The 21,589-nt window shown below is 51.8% G+C and overlaps 1 protein-coding gene across 1 annotated transcript in view; it reads right to left on the bottom strand.

Moving 5' to 3' along the window:
- LRIG1 (leucine rich repeats and immunoglobulin like domains 1) overlaps positions 1 to 14,058 on the bottom strand; it is a 90,656-nt gene extending 76,598 nt beyond the window's left edge. The window contains exon 1 of the mRNA XM_084269697.1: positions 13,769 to 14,058. Coding sequence (XP_084125823.1) covers positions 13,769 to 13,944 — 176 coding nt within the window. The 5' untranslated portion in view covers positions 13,945 to 14,058. The remainder of the gene's footprint in view (positions 1 to 13,768) is intronic.
- Between the last annotated feature and the right edge of the window lie 7,531 nt (positions 14,059 to 21,589).

The following is a 21,589-nucleotide window of genomic DNA, read 5'->3' as shown; positions in this document are numbered from 1 at the left end:
GAGGCTGAGCACCCATCTCAGTCACGAGTGGAAGCCTACAGCCAGATAGGCTGGGCTGAACAAAGGGTTGTTTTCAATTACATTTCAAATTCTTCTAACAATAACTGCATGGCATCTGGCACCAACACATCTGAGCCTTTGAAGTGGTTCTTCTCTTCAATGGGAAAAGGGGGAAGGGCAAAAGAGGGAATTGATCTGCAACTTCAGTTTGAATCAAGCCTCCTCTCCAAAACCAGTCCTACAATAGTCTGAGCACACTAGACATGCATTTAGTAAAAACTAAAACCCAAAAAACCCACATTTGGTTCAAAATACCAATGGGCCTGTATTAGGGTTACTGATCTGACCTTCAGAAATGAGACTGATACACGGGTCAGTGGTCCCAAACACAGGAGCCTCCCAACACCTCTGTGCAGTTACCTCAGTGATGCAGCACTCCACATCCCCTTGCCAGCAACTCATCCTCCCACCTGTAATAAAACACTCATGGGAAGAGACACCTAATGCCTAAAGCCTAAGCAAAGCTTGCAGTGATGGTCCCCATTCAGAGCATCACTGGGACCACACTGGGAAGAGGCAGCACTTCCACAGTTCTGGGCAAAGCAGCAGCTCTCACTGAGCTCTTCCACAGAAAACTCATCACAAACATACATTTGGAGCACCCACAACAGACCAGGGCAGCAACACATGTGTGCTGCAGGATATAAACTATGGGGTGCTGAAGACCACAAGACCAAGTCACCCCAGACATGCTGAGAACACCCCCAGGGGCTTTATCAGGCTTGCAGGTACACGAGCTGCCATACACCCTCACTCCTCTGCTGCCCACATCCATCTTCATTTATCATCTAACCCCTCCTCAGGCACAGCCTTAAATGACACTGTTGGGATCACAGGGAAAGTCAGAGCAAGAGCAGGGCAAACCTCAGTTGGAAAATGCCTATCATCATCTTCATCTGCTTTGTGCAACTAAGCACAGCTGTGGTTTAACAGCAACAAGGTGGAGGAGCACAGCAGCACCCAAGAACAGGGATGGTGGTTTTGATTGGAATGATGATCATTTAAAGAGGGATAAAAATGCTTTCTTTTCCCCAAGTGCTACCAAGTTTTTTTTTGTTAGCTCAGGCAGTTTCTGGAAACTTCTTCTGGCTCAAAACATTTGCAGAATTTCAAGAATCTGCTCCACAAACCTTGAGGCTGCTTTGTTCAAGAATGCTGACACGTGGGCAAAGGGAAACCAACGTGTTCCCCTCAATGCTACAGAAAGCTTTAAAGGCTGCCCAAGAGGAGAAAAATGCAAGAGTCAAAACTCTGAAGGAAGTGTGGGTTTTCTGATGCATTCAAATAATCACCCCAAACACTTCCTTCCAGCACAGGAACGTGGCTGTGCCAGGACAGCCTGTGTGCTTAGCAAGGCTGGCGGCCTCCGTGGGCTCTCCTCAGAGCAGGACTGGAGTTAGGAATGAATAAGCAAACTCAGACTTTCAGACCAAGTTTTGTTGGCCTTCACAGGGATGATCACACTGTGAAAAAGTTCTGGGCAGAGAGTCTTCACCCCAGACAGGATCCAGCCACTTCCCAATAGCTTCCCCACCTGCAAGCACCAAAGGGCAAGTAGACACTTGGGTCTTCCACTTGTATCACTCCCAGGACAATACTTGAGCTGTCCTCTGGAAATACCCACTGCACTCACCAAAAATTGAGAAAGCTAGACCTTTAGCCCATCCAGGAAGCCTCATGTTCCTCAGATTATGGTGGGTGAGAGGGATCTTCACTGCTTTAATTACAGGAGCATTTGCAGGCTACACAGCTCTGCTCAAGCCAGCAGTCTGCCAGTGGGAACTGAACTGCAGCCCAGCTCACACTGCACCAGCTTGTCACTTGTTTTGCCCTGCTCCCCTGGAGTCCCAGCAGACATTGAGACAGGGCTGGAAGGATGCTCTGACCTCCTGACTGCCAATGGAGGTGGCTTCAGAGAGGGTAAGGCACCAGCAACCAAAGCCTCAGCTGAAGTGTTGGAGGGCTCCTTCCTAGCTCACCCTCCACCGCTGCTCCTGGGGTCCCAGACCTACACAGGAAACTCAGTCCTCTTCCCCACGCCACAGAGACACCAGGAGAGAGGCTGGCTCTACTCCTCTAGGACCAGCACATCCAGGTGGCTCCAACACCATCCAAACAAGCACAGAGGGATTCTGCATTTCAAACTGGAAAGGCAGGAAAGCCATCCAAAGGCATTTCAGCTACAGCAGATCACAGCTGCCCCAAAACATCACACCACATGTTCAATCTACTCCCCATGCCACCCCAGTCCCACAAGGGCTGTCACTGTTACTATCACAGCAGCAAGTCATTTTCCTGGGGGGGTCACAAGTTCTCCTGCCACCACAAAAGGTACAGGGAGCCCAAGGGGAGGGGACAGAGCAGCCAGAGGAGATGGTGGGCCACGGGGAGTTTGGAGGGATGATGCATCTGCAACAGCTTGGCAGTCAGCTCTGTAATGGGCAGTCAGAACTACTCAGGAAACCATAGAGGAAGCAATTGGAGATTGTTGGACTGGGAACTTCCCAATTTTGTTTCCAAACGTACAGGCCCATAAATCTGCACTGAATTCCTCCTCTTTTAGCCATGCCCCTCAAACAGAGCAACATTAGTTAGCACAAAGACCCGAAAGAGTTCAGCTGCCTCCTCCTCCCCCCCAAAAAAGGTGCATTTGTGTTGTTTTGACTTTTAAAAAAAACACACAACAGGCCTGAACAGCTTAATCACACACAGCCTGTTCCCAGCAAGCCTCACACCAGCACTACAACTCACACACAGAGTGCTCACAGCCTCGCCTTTGAGCTGGCTCAAGTATTTGCAGCTGGAGGGTGAAGCAAACAAAGTGATCAGCAGCAACCAGAGCCCTGGGCAGCCTGCACACACCACCAGCTCATCACAGCAGCTGCTGCCCAAAGGGACCATCACCTGCAGACAGCGTGGGCAGAGGGGCACAGGAGGAAGATACCAGAAAAAGCTCATGTGACTGGAATAGAAGGAAAGCCTGGGAGCTGGAGCAAGCCTGGAGATGCAGAGAGGGATGCAGCACTGTCCAAGTGTCCCTGGCAGCTGAAAGGACAGCTCGTCAGGCTCTCCTTAGTCAGACCACAAAGTGGTAGCACTTGAAACAAGTGCTAAGAACCATGAGATAGAAACACTGTAGTAAAGAGCTTGGCCTGTGATTTGGTATCTCCCAAGGATGCTGCCCAGCTGTGTGGCTCTGCCCACACTTGCTGTAAAGCCCAGACCCCATAAGCAGGCAGGAGTCTCAGGCAGCTGTCCCTGCCTTGCCACAGGGTGATGCAGACACCCCGGACCACAGCTTCCCACCTGCAGTGGCTGCACATATCAGGCCATGAAGGCATCACCCCCTCAACTCCAACAGGGGAGCAGCAAGTCACCAAAAAGTATGCCCAGCTGTGGCCACAGCAGTCATAAGGATTTGCTGAGACACTGCCCAACTCCACAGGTGCCACTGCCTTATGTGCAGAAGAGGCCAGGATTTGGGTGCTGCCCCCACACAGCATCCCTTGCTCACAGGAAGGAGGAATGGGGTACCCCAGCACTCCACTCCTACCTACAGGTATCAGCTAAAGCCAGCACTACCTCACCTCAGCAAGAGTCTGAGCCCCCTTCTCCAATCTCCCAGCAGAGGTAAGCACAGCACTCAGACATGTCTCCACCATCTGCTGCTCCTGCAGTGATGGTTTAGTGACACCACTCCCATACATGTATTCTTTGATGTCTCTTACAGGATAACCTCACACTGCTCCCAGTCCCTCAGTGGGGATACTGGCACAGCCACCCTCCCCAGCCTGCTGCCTGTGGGGCAGGTAAGCATTTCAGCTGAGAGGTCTCACCTCAAACTGAAGTTGGCCAACAGCATCAAAAGCTCTGGGGGAGAAGAGACACTTGTAACCATTACATAGCCTCTTTTCTCAGGAAACCTGGGTAAAAAGCAGTACCTGCCTCAGGTGGTTAAAGCAGGGAGAAGTAAGCCCAACTGCTGTTTAAGTATAAAGCAAACACATCCTGTTAGCTCTGTATGACTTTCTGTTCAAAGAAATTAACTCAAAGTCCAGTCCACATCTGCTGGTAAGGTCAGTAAGAATGAAACTGGAGCTCCTGGAAGGGACTCAGCTCACCTAGAAGTCAACAGCCAAGCAGCTTCACTGGGGAGCTGGACAGGGAGATGAACAGACACTTACTAGAACTGCAGGGGCTGAAGCAAGTCCCACACATGTCCCTGGGGGCTGGAGAGGCAGGGTCCTGGCTCCTTCAACAGGCAACAAAACAAGTGACACCACTCAAAGGAGATTAGAAATCAGAGGTGAGGCCTCAGCTCTGCAGACATCCCAAAGCATAAGACTTCTCCCACACACAGCAGAGGTGGACTCTGCCTAGGCACTGTTTTATTATCGTCACTAAACTCTCCTCTAATCTATTATAGCAGGAGAAGTTCAATCATGTGCTTTTATGGACAGAGTCATCCAAACCCCTTAAGTTTGTCAATCTCAACTGCTTCTAGATGGCAATCATCTCAATAATAAAGGTTGGGAAGTGGTAAGGAAGGTACACAAGGGGGTTAAAACCCTGTGAAGTGATAAAGGCAGCACAACTCTCAAAGGCTTCCAAATCAGAGGTCTAAAAATACATGCTATCTTTATTTACTGGTTTAATGAAGCACATGTGCCCCACTTCAGAAATCTAAATGCATTTGAAAGCCAAGCATGCTTAAAGATGAAAGAGAAGGAACAGAGTTGTTTATGGACTAACACATAGGAACAGAACAAAATATGCTTAGCAAAGGGAAGGTGGAAAGTATTATGACACCTTTCAAAATCAGACATCATAAAGACATCATTAAATCTCCCAGAACAGGAGAAGCCTCCCCATTTTGCCAAAGCAAATGAAATACAAGTGTGGCTGTAGCTACCCCTTGGTTCAGGAGTCAAAGGTTTACAGTGAGATACATGGACAAGCAGAGCTGGGCACGCTCTCCTGGCTCACCAGCATGGTCAGGCCACAAGCACCAGCCCAGGTGCCACCAAAATCATAGATTCCTCCTCACCCTTTGCAAGTGACAGAGGCCACTGCTGACACTGGGCATACCAGCATCCCCACCATACTCTCCACTCCCCACACCTCCTTCAGACTGCAAAGGCCAATGAGGAAGGGGATAACCCTGAAAGACTCCATATACCTTCAAGCTCAAGCGACCTGGCTCGTGCTGGGGAAGCACCAAGTTGCCTGCTTACATGCCAGGCTGCTGCAGGAACAGCCCATGCTGCTCAGACCCCTTTTTTTTTTAGGGTCTATGCTAAAAAAAAAGCTACTGGTGCCTTTTCACAGCTCTCAAACCTGGGTGGACCACAGCTGGCTAAGCACTGCTGGCAGTGAGTTGCAGCAAAGCAAGCAAAGGCTGCTCCCCAGGCACTGGAGGAAGGAGAGGCACCACTGTTTGGACAACTGGAACACATTTAGGGGCAGTTTTTCACAGGGCCCCCAGCCAAGCTGTCTCCTATGATAGCTGTTTTATTACCCATGATACATAGACCAGCAGCTCTCCCATCCACACAATCTCACACCACCCCTATGGGGACATCACCCACAGCAAGCCCCACCAATGAGGCACCTACACACCTGGGGCACCTCCTGCACCACATCCTTAAACACAACACCCAGTCAGATGGAGGCAGCAGGTTTTACTATCTCCCATCAAGCCCACAGCACACCCAGTTCAACACCTTCCAGCCCAGCACCCATCCCTGCCAGTGATCCAACAGCACCAGGCGAGCGCTGCCACACACTGAGCACCAGCCCACTGCCCAGCAGTCACTTTCCAGAAGTGTTTTCTAGATGATAGATAACATGGAAAACCTGTGTTTACATTGGCACTCAGCAGGCTAAAACAGACTTTAAGTGCAGTTATAAACCAGCCCAGTCTACACCGGCTAGGCAAAGTGCTTGGAACTTGCAGGGCAGTGTTTGGAGAGGGGATCATTAGCTGCTGGGGCTGAACTCTGGGGCAGAGGAACACTCACAGCACAGGGTCCCATCCTGGCAGGTGCCCATTCCAACACAGGCTTCAAGCAACCAGAGAGACACATCGGTAGTGAGGAGGTATTCATGTGGGGAAGCAGCACAGCCCCGCTCTCCCTTCCTCCTTGCACCCCAGAGCTCGTGCTGAGCACTAATCTGACAACTGGAAGAGGTGGTCTAGGGAAAGATTTCACAGCCAATGTTTCCCCTGAGCTCAATGGATGTTTTCTAATCAGAAAGGATTCATCTAAACAAACCAGGTGTCTTCAACAAAAGGGTAAGACCTGTGGTAACCAGCCCCTACTCCCCTACACAGGCTGCAGGATTTGCATTTAAGTTGCACCTCTGCAGAATCCCAAAGTTACTGAAATGGCCCCAGGGGTCCATAAAAATGGACACCAAAGGAAAATTCACGTAAGCTACAACCTCATTATGAGCAACATCAAGACTGTTTATACACCCCACCCCCAAATTACAACCCCCTGCACACAAAACTTCTGCTCCAGACAAAAGCTTTAGGCAGCTATCACACTTTTAAATGCAATTTGTGCCTGACACTGGACTAGACACCTTGTTAACCTGCAGTTCTGTGTAGAGCTGTTCAATGCAAAGGGCCTCTGAGGCTCCTCCTGCTGAAATCCACACAAAACCACTGCAGCAAGCTACAGCTCTGCCAGAAGTGCAAAGAGCCAACCACCCTGCCAGCCCACCCAGCGTGGCTAGGGTTAACATATTCTAGGTAGATGGGTCCTTCAGTTCTTACTCAAACCAAAAATGCAACTGCTCAGGAGTGAACCATGCTCCTGGAATGGGATGCAACACATCACCAGGTCTCAAGAGGTGCCCCCAAAATAACAGGTCCTGCTTCTGGACTCTGCCAAAATTATATAGCTGTGGGTTGAGAGGCAGCATGCTGAAAGGATAATGAGGGTAGCACAACATATTACATGTGTTGTGGTCCTGCTAAGAGGCTGGGGCTGCAGGACCCGGGCTGCAGTGCAGGACTTGGTTAACTATTAATGGATGACTCAGCTACAATAATACCACGGATTTCGTGTTCTGTGCTAGCACAATGGCTCCTGGTCCTCGACTCGGGCCCTCACACACAGCAGGGAAAAAAACCTACTTCTTAGCACATCAGTTAATAGCTGGACATAGCAGGAAGAAAGATGGGTTGTTCACCCCAGTTTCTTCCTGCAGCCTCATGCTCTGCTCCTTCCCTCCTCTGCCACTGAAAACCAGCAAGGGACCTCCCAGGCTTGCACCACAGGACTACCCAGACAAGGGGCTATATTTATTCACTGCTACTCAAAGCTGTACTATGCTAAATCACTCCCTTTGCCCTGAATGAGGTGTAAATTCCCACCCAGCCCTGGATGGGAACCCAGAGCTGATGAACCCGGAGCCTGGATGTTCTGCAGATGGCTCTTCCCAGCAAGATCAGCCTGAATTATCTCTGTTCCATTCACCCACATGACCCCAGCCAGCCACACATTGCAAAACAAGGGAGTCACACGTGGTGATTAGGTTAGCAGCACAAAATGATTACGTTAAAAGCTGATGAGCTGAGCTAACTGGATGCCAGGTGCCTCATGGGGCAGCCAACAAGATCAATTAAAAGCCCTACAGCCCTAATTGAGTTCCTGGGTGCACTTGACACACAAGTCAGGGACAATACACAAGTTTTCATCAGGGCTGGCTACCAAGAAGTGATAGCCATCAGCAGGTTTTGAAACCACCCCAGATTTCTAGATAAAACGTTAACCCCTCTTCAAGAGATCAAAGAAACCCGAGGCAGGCATTGCCTGGGCATGGCTAGGGCCATCCCTGGCTGCCCTGCAGAGGTGGTGGGAGCTGCACAGGCACAGATGAACCCAGCACACAGCTCCAGCACTTGGGGAGGGGGTGTGCTTCAGCAGGAGGCCGTCTTGACTGGAGAGCATCCTTCCAGCACACTGAGACCTCCCTGCATCAAGTGGGGCTCACACAGCCTAAAGCTCCAGCTCAGCAAAACACTTCTGCATCTGCATAAATCCCCATCAGAGCAAGACTCCAGCACCAGCTTAACTTTAAGCAAGGAAGTGAAATCTCACCTATGCTCAAGGAAGCATTTAAGTATCTGAAACGCTTTGTTGAAGCATTTGAGCTCCCAAACATAGCAGCTTTCTGCCTCTTGATGCCAGCAAACAAGGGGAGAAGGCAATAAGCCTCCCATTTTCTCCTTCATACCTTCAACTCCAAGCAGGAATGCCTGCAAGGCTCAGCCACCCCCAAACCTGACATCCCTCGGCTGCAGAGCGAAGAAAAAATATTAAGCTGTATCTAACCCATAATAATGGTCGATTTTCCTAGAGAACAATCGATGGTGTGTTTGCTTTTTCAGCTGCCCACTGAGATGCTGGTTTCCCATCCCTGGGAATTTTCCCTCACGGCAGCTCCTCCTCCCCCGGCTCCCAGACCATCCATTCTCCCCTTTTCAAACTACACCCATTGTAAACGGCACTGAATATTAACACAGCCCATTGAGCACTTACTCCTTTTGTAAGGGACCCCTGCGTTTCAAATTGCAGTCACCGCAGAGGAAAAAAAAAGCCTCAAAGTGACTAAACGCCATGAAGTTTCTCAAAAGAAGAGGGGAATATGCAGAAGAGGTTGAGGTGGGTGGGGGGATCCTACAGCTTTCCACCTGCAGCCAGGGGCTTCTGCAAGAGCCAGAAAGGCTTGAGGGATATTTTTATCTCGTTGAGGTTTCATCATGAAACTCAACGTGCATCACAGTCTGATGGAGATTATTTCTGCCCCAGCTGTGGCTCAGGGATTAAGATGAGAAGATCAGACAGCAATTGCAAAGGGCTTGCTGTTAACTGCTGTTCTCCAGCAAGCACCAATAAATACCAGGGCATCCTGAGGGTGGGTCAGCAAATCCACCGACACGTGTTCACAGGAAGGGGGGGATTTATTTGCAAGCACATATTTATTTGTGCACAAGCAGCAGGACAGAGAGGCACTGCTTTGCCAGCAGAGGCTCTGCTGTGACCTCACCTGGACCAAGCTCAAGTTTACAGGGCTATTATCCCACAGCCCAGGGGCTAGATACCTTTCCCCCAGCAAGACCACGCTCCTGAGGATGCTCCAGGAAGCACCAAACCCAATCATGTCACACCAAGCTGATCACAATTTCTTTCACAAGCCCTACCAGCTCCCAAGCACTGTCCCACTTGAGCAGGAAGCCTTCCCCCCCCAGACCACCACCCAGGAGGGAACTGCTGCCTTAGCAGAATTTCTCCAGGTTTCCACTCCCTTTCCCCGGGAGGAGGGAAGGGGGAGGACCAGCCACCTGCACAGATCCACATTCCCCTCTCCCAACTGTACTTCCAAGCCCAGCAGCCCCCCAGGCAGCCGGCACACAGTGCGGGTTCTGCAGCTGCACAGGGCCAGGCGCCACAAGCCCAAGGTGACGATTACTTAATCTTTGTTCCATTATTTCAGCAGGGCTGGAAGTGGGACATGCAGGGGAGGAACTGCCAGCAGCACTCCCCACTCCCAGGGCTGTCAGCAGGAGAGTTTTCCCCACACACACACACCCCTTTCAGCATCTGCAGAGGAGCACTCCAGAGCCCCAGAGAGACCATGCCCGTGTCCGGACAGCACCAGGCACACTGGCACAGTGTCTCCTGCAAAGCCCTGCTCTGCCAAGTAAACCAAGCAGCTCCCCTAACACATGAGCACAGGGTAACAAGACCTGGCACATGAAAGCCCCACTTTAGCAAGAAATCTAAGTTAATGGGTAATTTTGAGCCCCAACCTCAGTTTCACTGCCTCCAACAAAACCTTCGTGCGTACTTGAGCACAGCAAAGAGTCTGCTCTGGACTCCTAGCTCAAATGCACTTCCTCAAACCATTGACAGGCACCCACAGGACTCTCAAAAGCATCCAAATGCTTTGCCCAGGTCTCTCCAGAGAGCAGCAGCACCACACAAATAGCCAACATGCCCACAGCTGGTGCCTCAGGGCAGCTTCCCCATATAGCCAGAGCCCAGAGGTTCCCCAGGGAAGCTAGGAGCAGCTCTTAGCCCAGCTCTCCTGGGCACCATTGAGGACTCTGCCTTGTTCCCAGACACACCAAGCACACACAGCAGCAGAAGGGTCTGGACACAGATACCCAGTATCCCAATAGCATCCCTATGTTATCTGGGTCAAAAAAGCCCACTTAAGACATCCATGTAAAATAACCCCTTTCACTCGTTCAGACCATACCAGCAATGAATTAGCTCTCCAACTGCACTCCCACAGCTCTAGAGCCACCTCAGCATTAAAATTTGTTCCCAAATTATATTAAAGAATATTAAAAACCCCTCTCATACATGATAACTAGACCAAGTCTCTTCTACCACTCCTCAAAATTAAGATGCATAGATACATAGAAACAGAGGACACAGGGAATGTGCCATGTTGCCAACAGTACTGGAGCCCCGCACCTCCTTTTTCTGGGCATAAAGCATTTTGTACTTCAGCTTGGCCTTAAAGTTTATGCCATATATCACACCCTAACATAAAACCAAACTTCAGACCAACACACCAAAAGGCATGAAGCATCTCCAGCAGCTCTAAAGTTCGACACTGCAAAGGAATTCTACACAGCAGGGCTGGATTCCCTGGTGTGTCCCCCAGGGAGGTTTCACAGCTGCAGAGCTCAGTGACTGGGTGCTGCGGCTCCTGTAAGGACAGTGCAGGTTATGCCAGCGCTGCAACGTGCCCTGTGCAGGGCTGCTCAGCCAGCGAGTCCCACATGCTTACGGATCTGGCACACAATATCGAGCTGCCTGTTGCTTTTAAGAACTAAAACCCCAGCCCAACACACACATCTGTGCCACGCTGCATTAACTGTGAGCAACTGCAGCGCACCAGCCCCCCTGCCTGTCAGGGATCCCTTCTGAAAGCTGGGGACAAAAATGACAACCCCGAGCTCTACTGCCAACAATAGTCTCAGAAGATCCCCACGCTTTTCCTCGGTACTGATAGCCCTATTGACAAAATACACAGGCGATTAAGCCCGTCCCAGAAGCCTCCCCAGCGTGCGGAGCCGCATCTCCAGCCCTACAAACAACAGCTTTATCTCCAGCGCAAGGAAAACCGACTCCCGGGGCTGCTCCAGCCGTGCGGCGCTCCTTAGGAGCAAGAGATAACCTGCGAAGGAGGGGGCTTGGCAGTGGCACTTTAAGGGAGTTAAAGCACTGCCAGCACGAGTCGCTGAGAACAGGGTTTATCTCGCCTCCTTTCAACGACCCCACCGTGCCCAAGCGTACCGCCCGGGGGGAGCGGACAGCTCGGGTGGGAGACCCGTCCTGCCCAGAAGTGATGGGGATGAGGGATGCGCGGCTCCGACAGCGCCCATCTCCCCCTGGTTTACTGCGGGGACCCAGCACCCTCGGACTGAGCTCCTACATCAGGCCGGGGCTGCTGCAAACCTCCACGTTTGCCTTCTGCTTCTTTAAAAGGGCATGTAAAAAAGCCTCAGGCGGAAAGCCGGGGAGATAGCTGCATGGAGAAATCTCTTCCAGCACGCAGTGCTTCTATAAGAGGACATTAAACAACGAAAAAAGTTAGTCCTCTGCCCCAAAAGTTAGCATTTAAGATCCTACCAAGCAAGAGAAGTTCTTCAGCTTTGCCTGTTGTTTCACCTTAGGGAAATAATATGATTTACTTCTAGTGAACAGCAACAATGTTACTTTAACAGCAAAAATATTTGCAATAGCTTGAATGTTTGGGGTTTTTTAGTTACAGTAAACAAAAATACCTTTGATTCTGCACTGCCAGATACAAAAGGCATCGCTGACTCCCACTTCAGCCAGTGTTTCGTTAGCTGAGAATTTACAGAAAGACAAACCATCTTCTAACTGGTTAAAGGATCGACAGCCCCCGGGTCCTCAGCAGTAGATTTATACATGCTATTACTGCACCAATAAAATTTAAACTGAACTCCAAACACTCCAAAAACTGTTCCTTCTGAACAAGATACTCCTGGGTATCAGCATCTCCCCCCCCCAAAAAAAACCCATAACAATAAATTCGTTCAGGCTGGGCTATCAATGCACTGCCCTGCGTGAATGAAGGGAGATACACTGTCCTATTTTAAGAGGCACGTGGGGATGCTGGAATTACGCTGAGAAGGCTAAAAACTTGCTCTGAAAGGTGCCCAAGGCTGGAGGAAAGATCCTTCTGAGCACCCAGCAACAGGTGAACGGGATGAGTCAGGGGTTTAACAGAGAGGCCACACATTCCTCAGCACAACACCTGACAATTTCACATAAAACAAGGCATTTCTGCAGCCAAAAGCGAGTAATACCAAGAGAACCTGACAAACCTCTAATAATCCCTCTTAATAAGGAGCTGGATGATCTCCAGCAAAACTTCAGTGACCGTTCTCTCTGCTGGCAGAGCTCAGGAGGATCTATTACAGCCAGGGGTTTTATAGATTCAATAATCTATAAATCTGTTCAAACAGCTGAAAGGCCCAGGAACAGCAGCTCCCAGGCACTTCTCCTCCCTCCCCTCTCCAGATCCCTTTCTCCCCAAGGTGAGCAGAGAGCAGAGGACACTCCTGCTACAAGTTTATAGGCGCACACAAACAGTCCTCCTGCACCGGCAAACGACTTGAGCTGTCAAAGCTGGGCATAGCCAACCCCCTCCCCAAAAAATCCCCTGTACTCCCTGTGTCCGATGTTACATTTCGGATCTCACGGGTCAGGACAGCAGCAGCATCTGCGGGTTACACAACCGGCGCGGACCCGCTGCACTCCATGGGGCACTGAGCTCACGCTGCCCTGCGCTTGGGTATGTACCTGAGCACCTACACACCCCCGGGGGAGGGAAGGGAAGGGGGGCACAGCGCCCTGCTGAGCGCCAGGCTGCGAGCTCTGCTGCCGTCCAGGACACACGACACAGCGCAGGTGGATGATTCTGATGGACGGACGGACAAGGGAACCGAGGGAAGAGCTGCCAGCCACGCCGCTCGGCTCGGCTCACCCCACCTGCCTCTCCTCGGAGCACCCCGTTCCAAGCCGGGCCCGCCGGCTGTCGCACCTCGGCGGCTGGCAGCTCCAGCCCCAACCCGGAGAGCGCGGCCCAGCGCCGGGGTCCATATTTGGGCAGCCGGGTGCGACGCTGGGCAGGGCCCCCGGTTCGGCGAAGCGGGCCGGGCTGGATGTCCTAACAAGGGGTGTGGAGCGAGAGCTGCCCGTTACCTCCAGCAGGTCCCATCGTTACAGGGCGAACCCACACCAGGTCCCCGCGGGACACCCGTGCGAGGAAGGAGAAGGGGAGAAGAGGGAGCGAGCCAGCCCGGCGAGGGAGCGGGCGGCCAGAGAGCCCCGAGCCCCTGTCCCCCGCCGCCTCCATGCCCGTCTCGGGGGGTGGAGGGGTCAGAGGGGACACCGGACCGCGAGGAAAGTTTCACACGGCGCGGCTCAGCGCGCCGGCGGTCACCGCCTCAGAGCGGACAAGGCAACCCTGGGTTTCAGGCGCTTCCCTCTTCGGCTGCTCTCCCCGACTTTGCGAGCCCCCGGTGCGCCCAGTCCCCGCCGAAGCGGCGCTGCCCGAACCCCCCGTCTCGCCCCCGGCCTCTTCCCGCGGCCCCCGGCCGCTACGCGCCCCCTCCCAGGCGCGGCTGGAGCCCCCGCCCGGTACTCACACGTGCCGCGGCCAGAGGGGCAGGTCCTGGGGCACGGCGGGCAGCGCCAGCCCGCCGCAGTTCAGCAGCTCCCCGCCGCAGGCGCAGCCGGCGGGGCAGCCGGCGACGGCCGAGCCCAGCAGCCCCAGCAGCAGCAGCGCCGCCGCCCCGCCGCCCGCCCGTGACGGCACCGCCATTTTGTATCCGGCACCGGAGAAGGTCCGAGGCGGGAGGAGGAGGCGGCGGCGGCAGGAGCGGCCCCGGCGCGGAGCGCAGCGGTAACGCCGCGGGCCCCCGGGAAAGCTCAGCGCCCTTCCGCAGCCCGCAGCATCGCTCGGCCGCCGGCGGCGCGGCCCCGCGGGGCGGTCACGGCACCGGCATCCACCCGCCGGCGGGCGGGCAGACGAGCACCGCCGGGCGGGTCGGGTCCGCGTCCCCGCCGCGGGAAGCGCTTCCTCCTCCTCCTCCGCTCCGCACGGCTCCGGCCCAGCGGCCGCCGGAGCTCCCCCTCCTTGGCGCGCTCCCCCGAGGCTGAAGGCCGCCGCGACGGCCGCGCCGCTGCCGCTTCTCCGCTGCCGGCCCGACCCAGCCCGGCCCCAGCGCTCCCCGCCCGGCCCGAGCGCCGCTCGCCGCGGACCCACGTTGGCGACACCGCAACATGTAGCCGCGCCGCCCCCTGCGCGCCCGCCCATTGGTTGGCGGGCGTCCTCCGGCGGGCCCGCGCGCGCCGCCATTGGCCGAGGGGCCCCCCGGCGCGGCGCCGCGGCTCCCCATTGATGCCGACGGCCCGTCAATCAAGGGCAGCGGGGCCCGCCCCCTTTCCCACTTCAGGTGTGAACGCGGGCGCCTACCGCCCCCCCGCGCTGCCCCTCTTAAAGGGGCCGCGCCCGCCGTCCCCAGCACCCCCCACCCTTGGCGCTTCCCGCCGTGAGGACGTCCCTGCCGTGACCGTGGACACTCTGCTGCAAGAGCGGGGCCTGGGGGCACCCGCAGCCCGGGCGGCAGGGCCACACGCCCGAGGGACACATGTGAGCCAGCCGCGGGAGGGGTTTCACTACCACCCGTGTTTCAGACCAAACCTGAGCTGCTCCCCCACTTCCCAAATGTACCTCTGTTTTGGAAAGCCCGGCCCGCACCAGATGTGAGGGAACACACAGTCCAAGGCGGGTTGAAAGCATGACTCATTAGATCGCTGCAGCGAGATCATTACAGGCAGAATTAATCAGAGCATCGATACACGCCGAAGACCGGATTGAGTCCCGAGCTTAGTGGAGAGCATCCAGCTGCCTTTGCTGGGGTTTGAATCGGGCTGCACAGCAGCTCTCAGTGGGCTCGGCGCACCCACTGTGGGTGGGTACACAGTTCAACCCCTCGCGTCGGCCCAGGAGTGATGTGGGGAGAAAGAGGGATAGAAACACATATCTCAGCCCTATCCTGCTTCTGCTGCCTCTGATGAGATTTCCAACCTGCTGCAGATCCCTCCCTGGCACAGGGATGGAGATGTATTTCCTTTCTGTAACAGGACGGGGCATCGTGCCGCCGGGTGCTTTAATCACACTGCTCATCCTCCGTGAGGCCGGTGTCTCTTCAGGTAAAACAGCATGCACCAGGGGAGCTGCATTCAGAGCGGTACCCGAGCTGTACAGACATGCCGCCTCCTGGAAGCAGCAACCCCAGGTTGGTGTCACCTAGAGAAAAGATGGGCTCAGCTGTGTCAGAAAGCGGGTGCGACGTCGAATTTGCTAGTCAGTCCAACCAAATAGGTCCCCCACAGGCTGCAAAAGCCCTGTCATGTCAAAGCCTGAAGTGACTCGTCCCCATGCAGGACGTGGAGTTTTGTCAGTCCCCTGAGTCTCACAAGGAGTATGAAGTCACACCTGGCCCCTGTACCCACGTGTGAGAACCTGCAGCACAGAGAAGCACCACATTGAAGCATTGTGATCAACTGGCAGAAGAGGGATGGAGACAACAGGCCAGCCAAAACTGGCCAAAACTCTCTCTTCTCTACTGCAGCACCGGCAGTCATGATGATGGAATGCTGCTTGGGTGATGTGAGGGAAGGTGTGAAAGGAGACACAGTTTTGGAAGCTAGCACTCTGAACGAGGACTGTCTCTTCTCTTGCCTATGCTCCTTCTTTTCATCCAGATTTCTTACAGATTCATCAATGGGGTAATTAACTTCACCTGACATAATGCACAGGGCTCCTTTAGGTTACAGAGCAGGCTGCCTGCCGCAGACAGCAATCCTGTCATTCCCTGGAGCTTTGGCCACACGTGGGGAGGACTGCACGCAGCCCCCGTGCCTCCTGGCTGCTTCCCTGGTCACTACGTACGACGTGCACCAGTGAAAAAATACACATACAAATCCTACTCAAGAGGAAGAATGATCACACTCCAAAGAAGGGAAAGGAGTCCAGAAATACTGAGGGAGGAAGCTTTGGAAGAGGACATGGTAGGAAATGCAGAAACTGGGTTTATTGCTGGGGGGACAAGCTCTTGCTCCAGGATGAAGAGTTTATGATTTCAGCCTTCCCACCTGGAAACTCAGCCATGCACCACAAGAAGCAGCATTAGCTATTCCTGGCATAACGTTTCCCTGTTCTTCTCTATTTACTCTCACCAGTCCACCTGCACAGCAACTGTTTGGCCTTTGGGACAGCTTTAAACGTATCAGATTGCAGAGATTAACGATAGATGGAAAACTCAATCTCTGCAAAGGCTTCTCCCAGCTCAGCACTGGGGTGACCAGGACTTGCAGGCATCCTGTCCCACCGAGTCACACCTTCCCAGGGACCAAATGCCTGTTGTGCCGAGCCCAGGTGATGCTCACCGGTGTGGTGGATGGGTCCCTGATGACAGGCGCACCTTTCAGCACAGACACTGCACATCCTGTGTGCACCAGCCCTAAGTCTTTCTGAGAAGAAGCAATAGGCATTGTTTACAGACAGGGGGTTTTGCTAGGTAAAACTTGGGGTTTAGGCTTTTGTTACAACAAGGTGTGGGGTAATAAATTCAGGTTATTTTGGCTGGGGTCTCATTTCAGCCTTCAAGAACAGGAGAAAAGAGAACAGCTTGTGTTTAGCCCCCCCCCCCCCCCCCCATTTAAAAGCTGTTTGCAAACTAAAAGCAAGAACTCCTGTCCCTGGGGAGGGAGCCTGAGGCAGGAAGGGTACCTGTATTGCAGAAAATAGGGCAGTCTTATACAAATATATAGCCAATTAGGAATTACGTGTTTAGTTCTTCAGTGTGAGAAACCCAAAGTTAAAGGCACTTTTATGGAACAGACTTTCTCTTGCCCAGTGGGGAGGGCATCATGAAAACAAAACCCTTTTTGTTCTTTTACAGCGTTTTCAAATTTGACACCGAAGCTTTTTAGCGACTTTTAATAATGGATTTTATTATTATTTGGAGTTATTCTTGACCCCTGACGTCAAACCCCAGGGATTTAATCTCACCCATTCAATACAGGACTCTCACCTCATCCAACCACCATCACAAACCCCCCTCCACTGTTCCCCTGCTTGGTGACAAGGGTAAGAGGCTGGGCACGGGCTTTCCCATGGGGAGAGAGATCTGAACACCTTAGATAACCTCTGTAAAAAAAGAAAAGATATCCAAAAGGGAGCTCTCCTGGAAATGGGCCTGAGTGGCCTGGCATTTGCACGGGATTGCCATGCACTGAGAATAATTCAGGGAGGGCAGTTGGTAGGAAATGAGGCTGTTCCCGGTCGTGCTCTCCCTCCTACCCGAGCCCATGCTGGAGAGGAGTCTGTATACAGCACCGAGGATGTTTTTTTCCTCGAACCTCATTAAATCTAATTAAATAGCTTACAAAAGTATTTATGAAAACAAATTTTCAAAGGGCAGAGGCATGCCAACAAGGAAGATATTTCTAATTCTGCCGGTGTCTTTTTGTGGATTTGGAGTCGGTTCAGAAGTGCACACTTGGAAGGTAATTGCTGACAGCATGCAGAATCCATCAAGCTATAATTAACACTCTACTATTATTCTAATTGCCTCACTCAAGCTTCTGTGTTTTTTAATTGTAGAGCAATTTGCCAATAGAGGATTTAATTGCAATACATATTTTATACATTTTGGGACAAAGTACCATTATTTCCACTTCAGCAAAAATGATCCTCTGTTTTTAATAGCTTGCTTTATTCTCTTCTAGGGCTTTTTTTCCCCCCTCCCTCCCCGATAAAGGAATTTGATTGCAACCTCTTGTGAAATTAGCAGTGATATAATATACAGGAGTGCCTGGAGGCTTCAGTTTGGATCATGACTCTATTAAGTGAGGAACTGTACATACACGTAGCAAGACACAGCCCCGAGGAGCTTGAAATCTAAACAGAGAAGACAAACCGAGGTGAGAACAGAAGTATTATCCCTGTTTTACAGCTGGAGAGCCCAAGTCCCAGATGACTCACCTTAGGCAACCCTGCACACCCGGGGCACAGCCAGGATCTCACACGAGCCCTGAACACAGGGCACCCTTCACCCCTAACCTATTTGCTGTCTCCTGATTGCTTTAAAACTGTGTGTCTCTAATTTGATTTGCAGGCTAGACCTTCTAAATCCCTTTGAACAATCTAGGATCCACAGTCACTTTTTGGGAATGCTTTTTGGGAATGCTTTGGCTTTCAGAGCAAGACCTGTCGTTCCACAGGGGCTCTGGTGAAGCTGCAGGGGCTGCAGGCATTCTTGAGGGATGTGTTGGACTTCTGTGCCAGGCTGAAACTTGGAGGCAGTGACACAGAAACTGATGGAGCTTAGCTCACGCTGGCCATCCTCACATTTGACAATTTTCCTGCACTTTGGGTTGGTGCTTCTATCTGTAGGGTCACAAATCTCTCTGTAACAAAGTCTATTTCTAATAATACTCATGATGGCTTTCTACCCAACACTGATGGTGCTGAGATCTGTGAAACATTCCATACACATGGCTACAATCCCTTATATTGTCACTGTGGTGCAGTGATGTGTCAACAAACATCACTATGGTGACAAATGCTTAAAAAGTTTACAGGAGGTGTGTTTTGGGGGAGTGTACAAGATCACAGTGATTATTCAGAACAGCAACAGTCACATCTACACGTAGCTCAGAGTGATCTTTGGTATCAGGTGCTCATGGAGAGCTGTGTGGCTTGACTCCTGGCATCCAAGTTGTGAGAGATGGTTTCTCTAGTATGACCAGATCAACCAAAACATCAGCATTCCAGAGATTTATTAGCTGGTCTGGTTACACCTGATCTGCAAGGAAAATTCTGTGGTGTCTTGACACCCAAAGCTGGTCTCTGTCTCCCTTGGATCCCAACCCTGTTCCTCAGAGCTCGTTTTGTCAGAACAACCTCCGAGCTGTATGACGTGATCCACAAGTGCCCAGCAGCAATGACTAATGATAACATCACTTCTCAAAGCTGCAATGGGTGAAGCTGATTCAGCTTCGCAGGAGGCAGCACAGGACAGTGAGAATTAAAGGAAGAGATGATCAAGTCAAGCTTTGGTACAGGGTCACTAGCAGCGCTGACATGACAGTTTAGCTTGGGCTCAAAGTCCAAAGAGTTTGCCTTGCAATGACACATAAGCCTTTTCTTCTTTTAAAATTGGAGACTGCTGCTTGAACTCTGGTCCTCCAGGAACACAAAGTCTTTGATCAAGACCAGATCATGCTTCATTAATGTGAAAGTTCACTCAAGTAGCTGCTGTCATTTCATTTTTCACAGGCAGTGAGTTAAATTGCTTTCCCAGCCTGGGACTGGCATGAGCAGTTAGCAAAAGGTGATGCAAACAGCTAGATCCAATTAACTAAATCCATGTTCTGTCACAACGTTGCCACCTCTGATCCTTTTACCCCCCCTCCTGAAAGACTTTTTAAAAATACTTTTAAAATACATGTATGTGGAATTATTGCCTCTTTTTAAAAGCAAACCATCAGGAAAGCATAGCAGCAATTTATTGCTGAGGCAGAAGAGGGAGAGAAAGTGGACCATTAGCATGAGAAGATTGCTTGCCATTTGGATGGGCAAAGTGGGTTTGATGGAGAGGGAGGGTTTGGATGTAACCCTGTGGTACTTGGACACAGAGCTTACACTCAGCTGCTTAAAAGCGTGTAGACAAAGCCACGGAGTAACTCCAAGAGCAGGAGGAAAGCTGGAAGGCTTGAAGTCTGTCCGTTTGGGTCACATGTTGCAGCATGACATTACTCTCCCCTAATGATGCTCAAGATCCAAAATCCAGAAGTTTCCCCAAGCTCAGAGAGAGATTTGTCCCCATGCACGAGCTGGCAGGTGCCAGGGTTTGCTCTCCAGACCTGGGCTTGGACTCGGATCTGTGCTGAGCCTCTGCAGAGCTGGAGAGGCAGCTCTTCCCGACAGTGACTACCACTAATAGTGTTTATGCTATGAAGAGCTCTATTAACCGGCATAATAACCATAATTATATGGTGCAACCTCGTTTCCTTGCTTTCACCTCCAGGCTGGGATGGAAGCGTGAAGCTCTTGCAGCCCCAGAGGAACGTGTGAGATGAAATCATGCAACTGGAGCACAGAAACCGGAATTCAGCTACAGCTAAACAAGGAGCCACCTGCTCAGGGAGTAACAGAAGAAGGTTTAGAAATATCAGAGGAGGAAGAGTTTAATGTCTCTTTCAGATAGGGATGTTTAAATTGAGACTGTTTTCCTTCGCTCTCTAGAAAGTGTGAGCCACTTCAGGTACAGCTAAAACATAGGAAATGCTTTATTTTACCCCAAACCCTTACCTCAGTGTAAGAGCACCAGCTTGCTTAATAAACTAACAGGCTCCAAGGCATTTACAGACTAAAGCTTCTATTTCCTTCCTGATGGCTGTTGACTTCCACGGCAAATGAAGGTAACTCACAGCCCCCGCTCCCCAAAACAACCCAACTCTGTGCTCAGAAGGCTGATAAGGAATACAGCAAAAGGAATGAGGGCAGGGGGCCCTCTCAAAAAGCTGTCAAACCAAGTTCTGAACAGCTCACTTGAGACTTCAGACAACGGCTGAAGGGACCCATCAGACAAGGGTGGTCCTTGCCTGGCAGTATTCTTTCAGGGCCAGTTTAACTGAAAGTTGCATGAGTTATGGTTGGTCTCAAAGGTCCAGATCCCCTGTAACAATTAAAGGAAGATGATTCCAGAATGACCACAGAAGCCACACGTTGTAAGGATCTGGCAAGGCAAGCACTGCCTCGCAGGTCAGAGCTAGTTTTTTCCGACTGTTGTACTTGAACTTTATCCATACCGGAAACAGGGCGGGAGACCTTGTGATGCCTTTTATTGGTACTCAGTGGCTGCTCCTGTGCCTACCATGGGCTGTTACTACCAAACTCCCTCTCATTGCTTCATCTTTTCATCCTGCTTTGGCAGGGGGGTTGGACCCGATGATCTCTCGAGGTGCCTTCCAACCCCTACAATTCTATGATTCTATGATCTGGCTGGAAGATATTAGGCTTTGTCCACTGCTTCATCACACATTGATCCCATGTTTAGAAAAGAAGTCTGTTTTCTTGCACTTGAGGGCCTCGTTCTTGGCCAGGGACTAAACTGCAGGCTGATATTTCTGATTGGCCCTTGCAGCCAACTATTAACCACACTTCTTGTCCTGCTGGTACCACCCAGGAGCGCATCAATGCTGCAATACAAATGGCACAGCATCATTATACGAAGAACAAAATATGTGGCAGGGCCCTGCTGCGGCTTAGAGGCTCTGAGAAGAATCTCTCAAAATATCTTAGACATCTGCCATGTGTAAAATCTCATGATTCTTCTTCAAATTCTTCCGTGGATACATCAGCCTGTCTACTTCTCTCCCTGTCTCCCTCT

Source organism: Gallinula chloropus (assembly GCF_964237585.1).
Source record: "Gallinula chloropus genome assembly, chromosome: 12".
Classification (NCBI taxonomy): domain Eukaryota; kingdom Metazoa; phylum Chordata; class Aves; order Gruiformes; family Rallidae; genus Gallinula; species Gallinula chloropus.
Note: the sequence above shows the minus strand (reverse complement) of the source record. Positions and strands in the feature narration are given on the sequence as shown.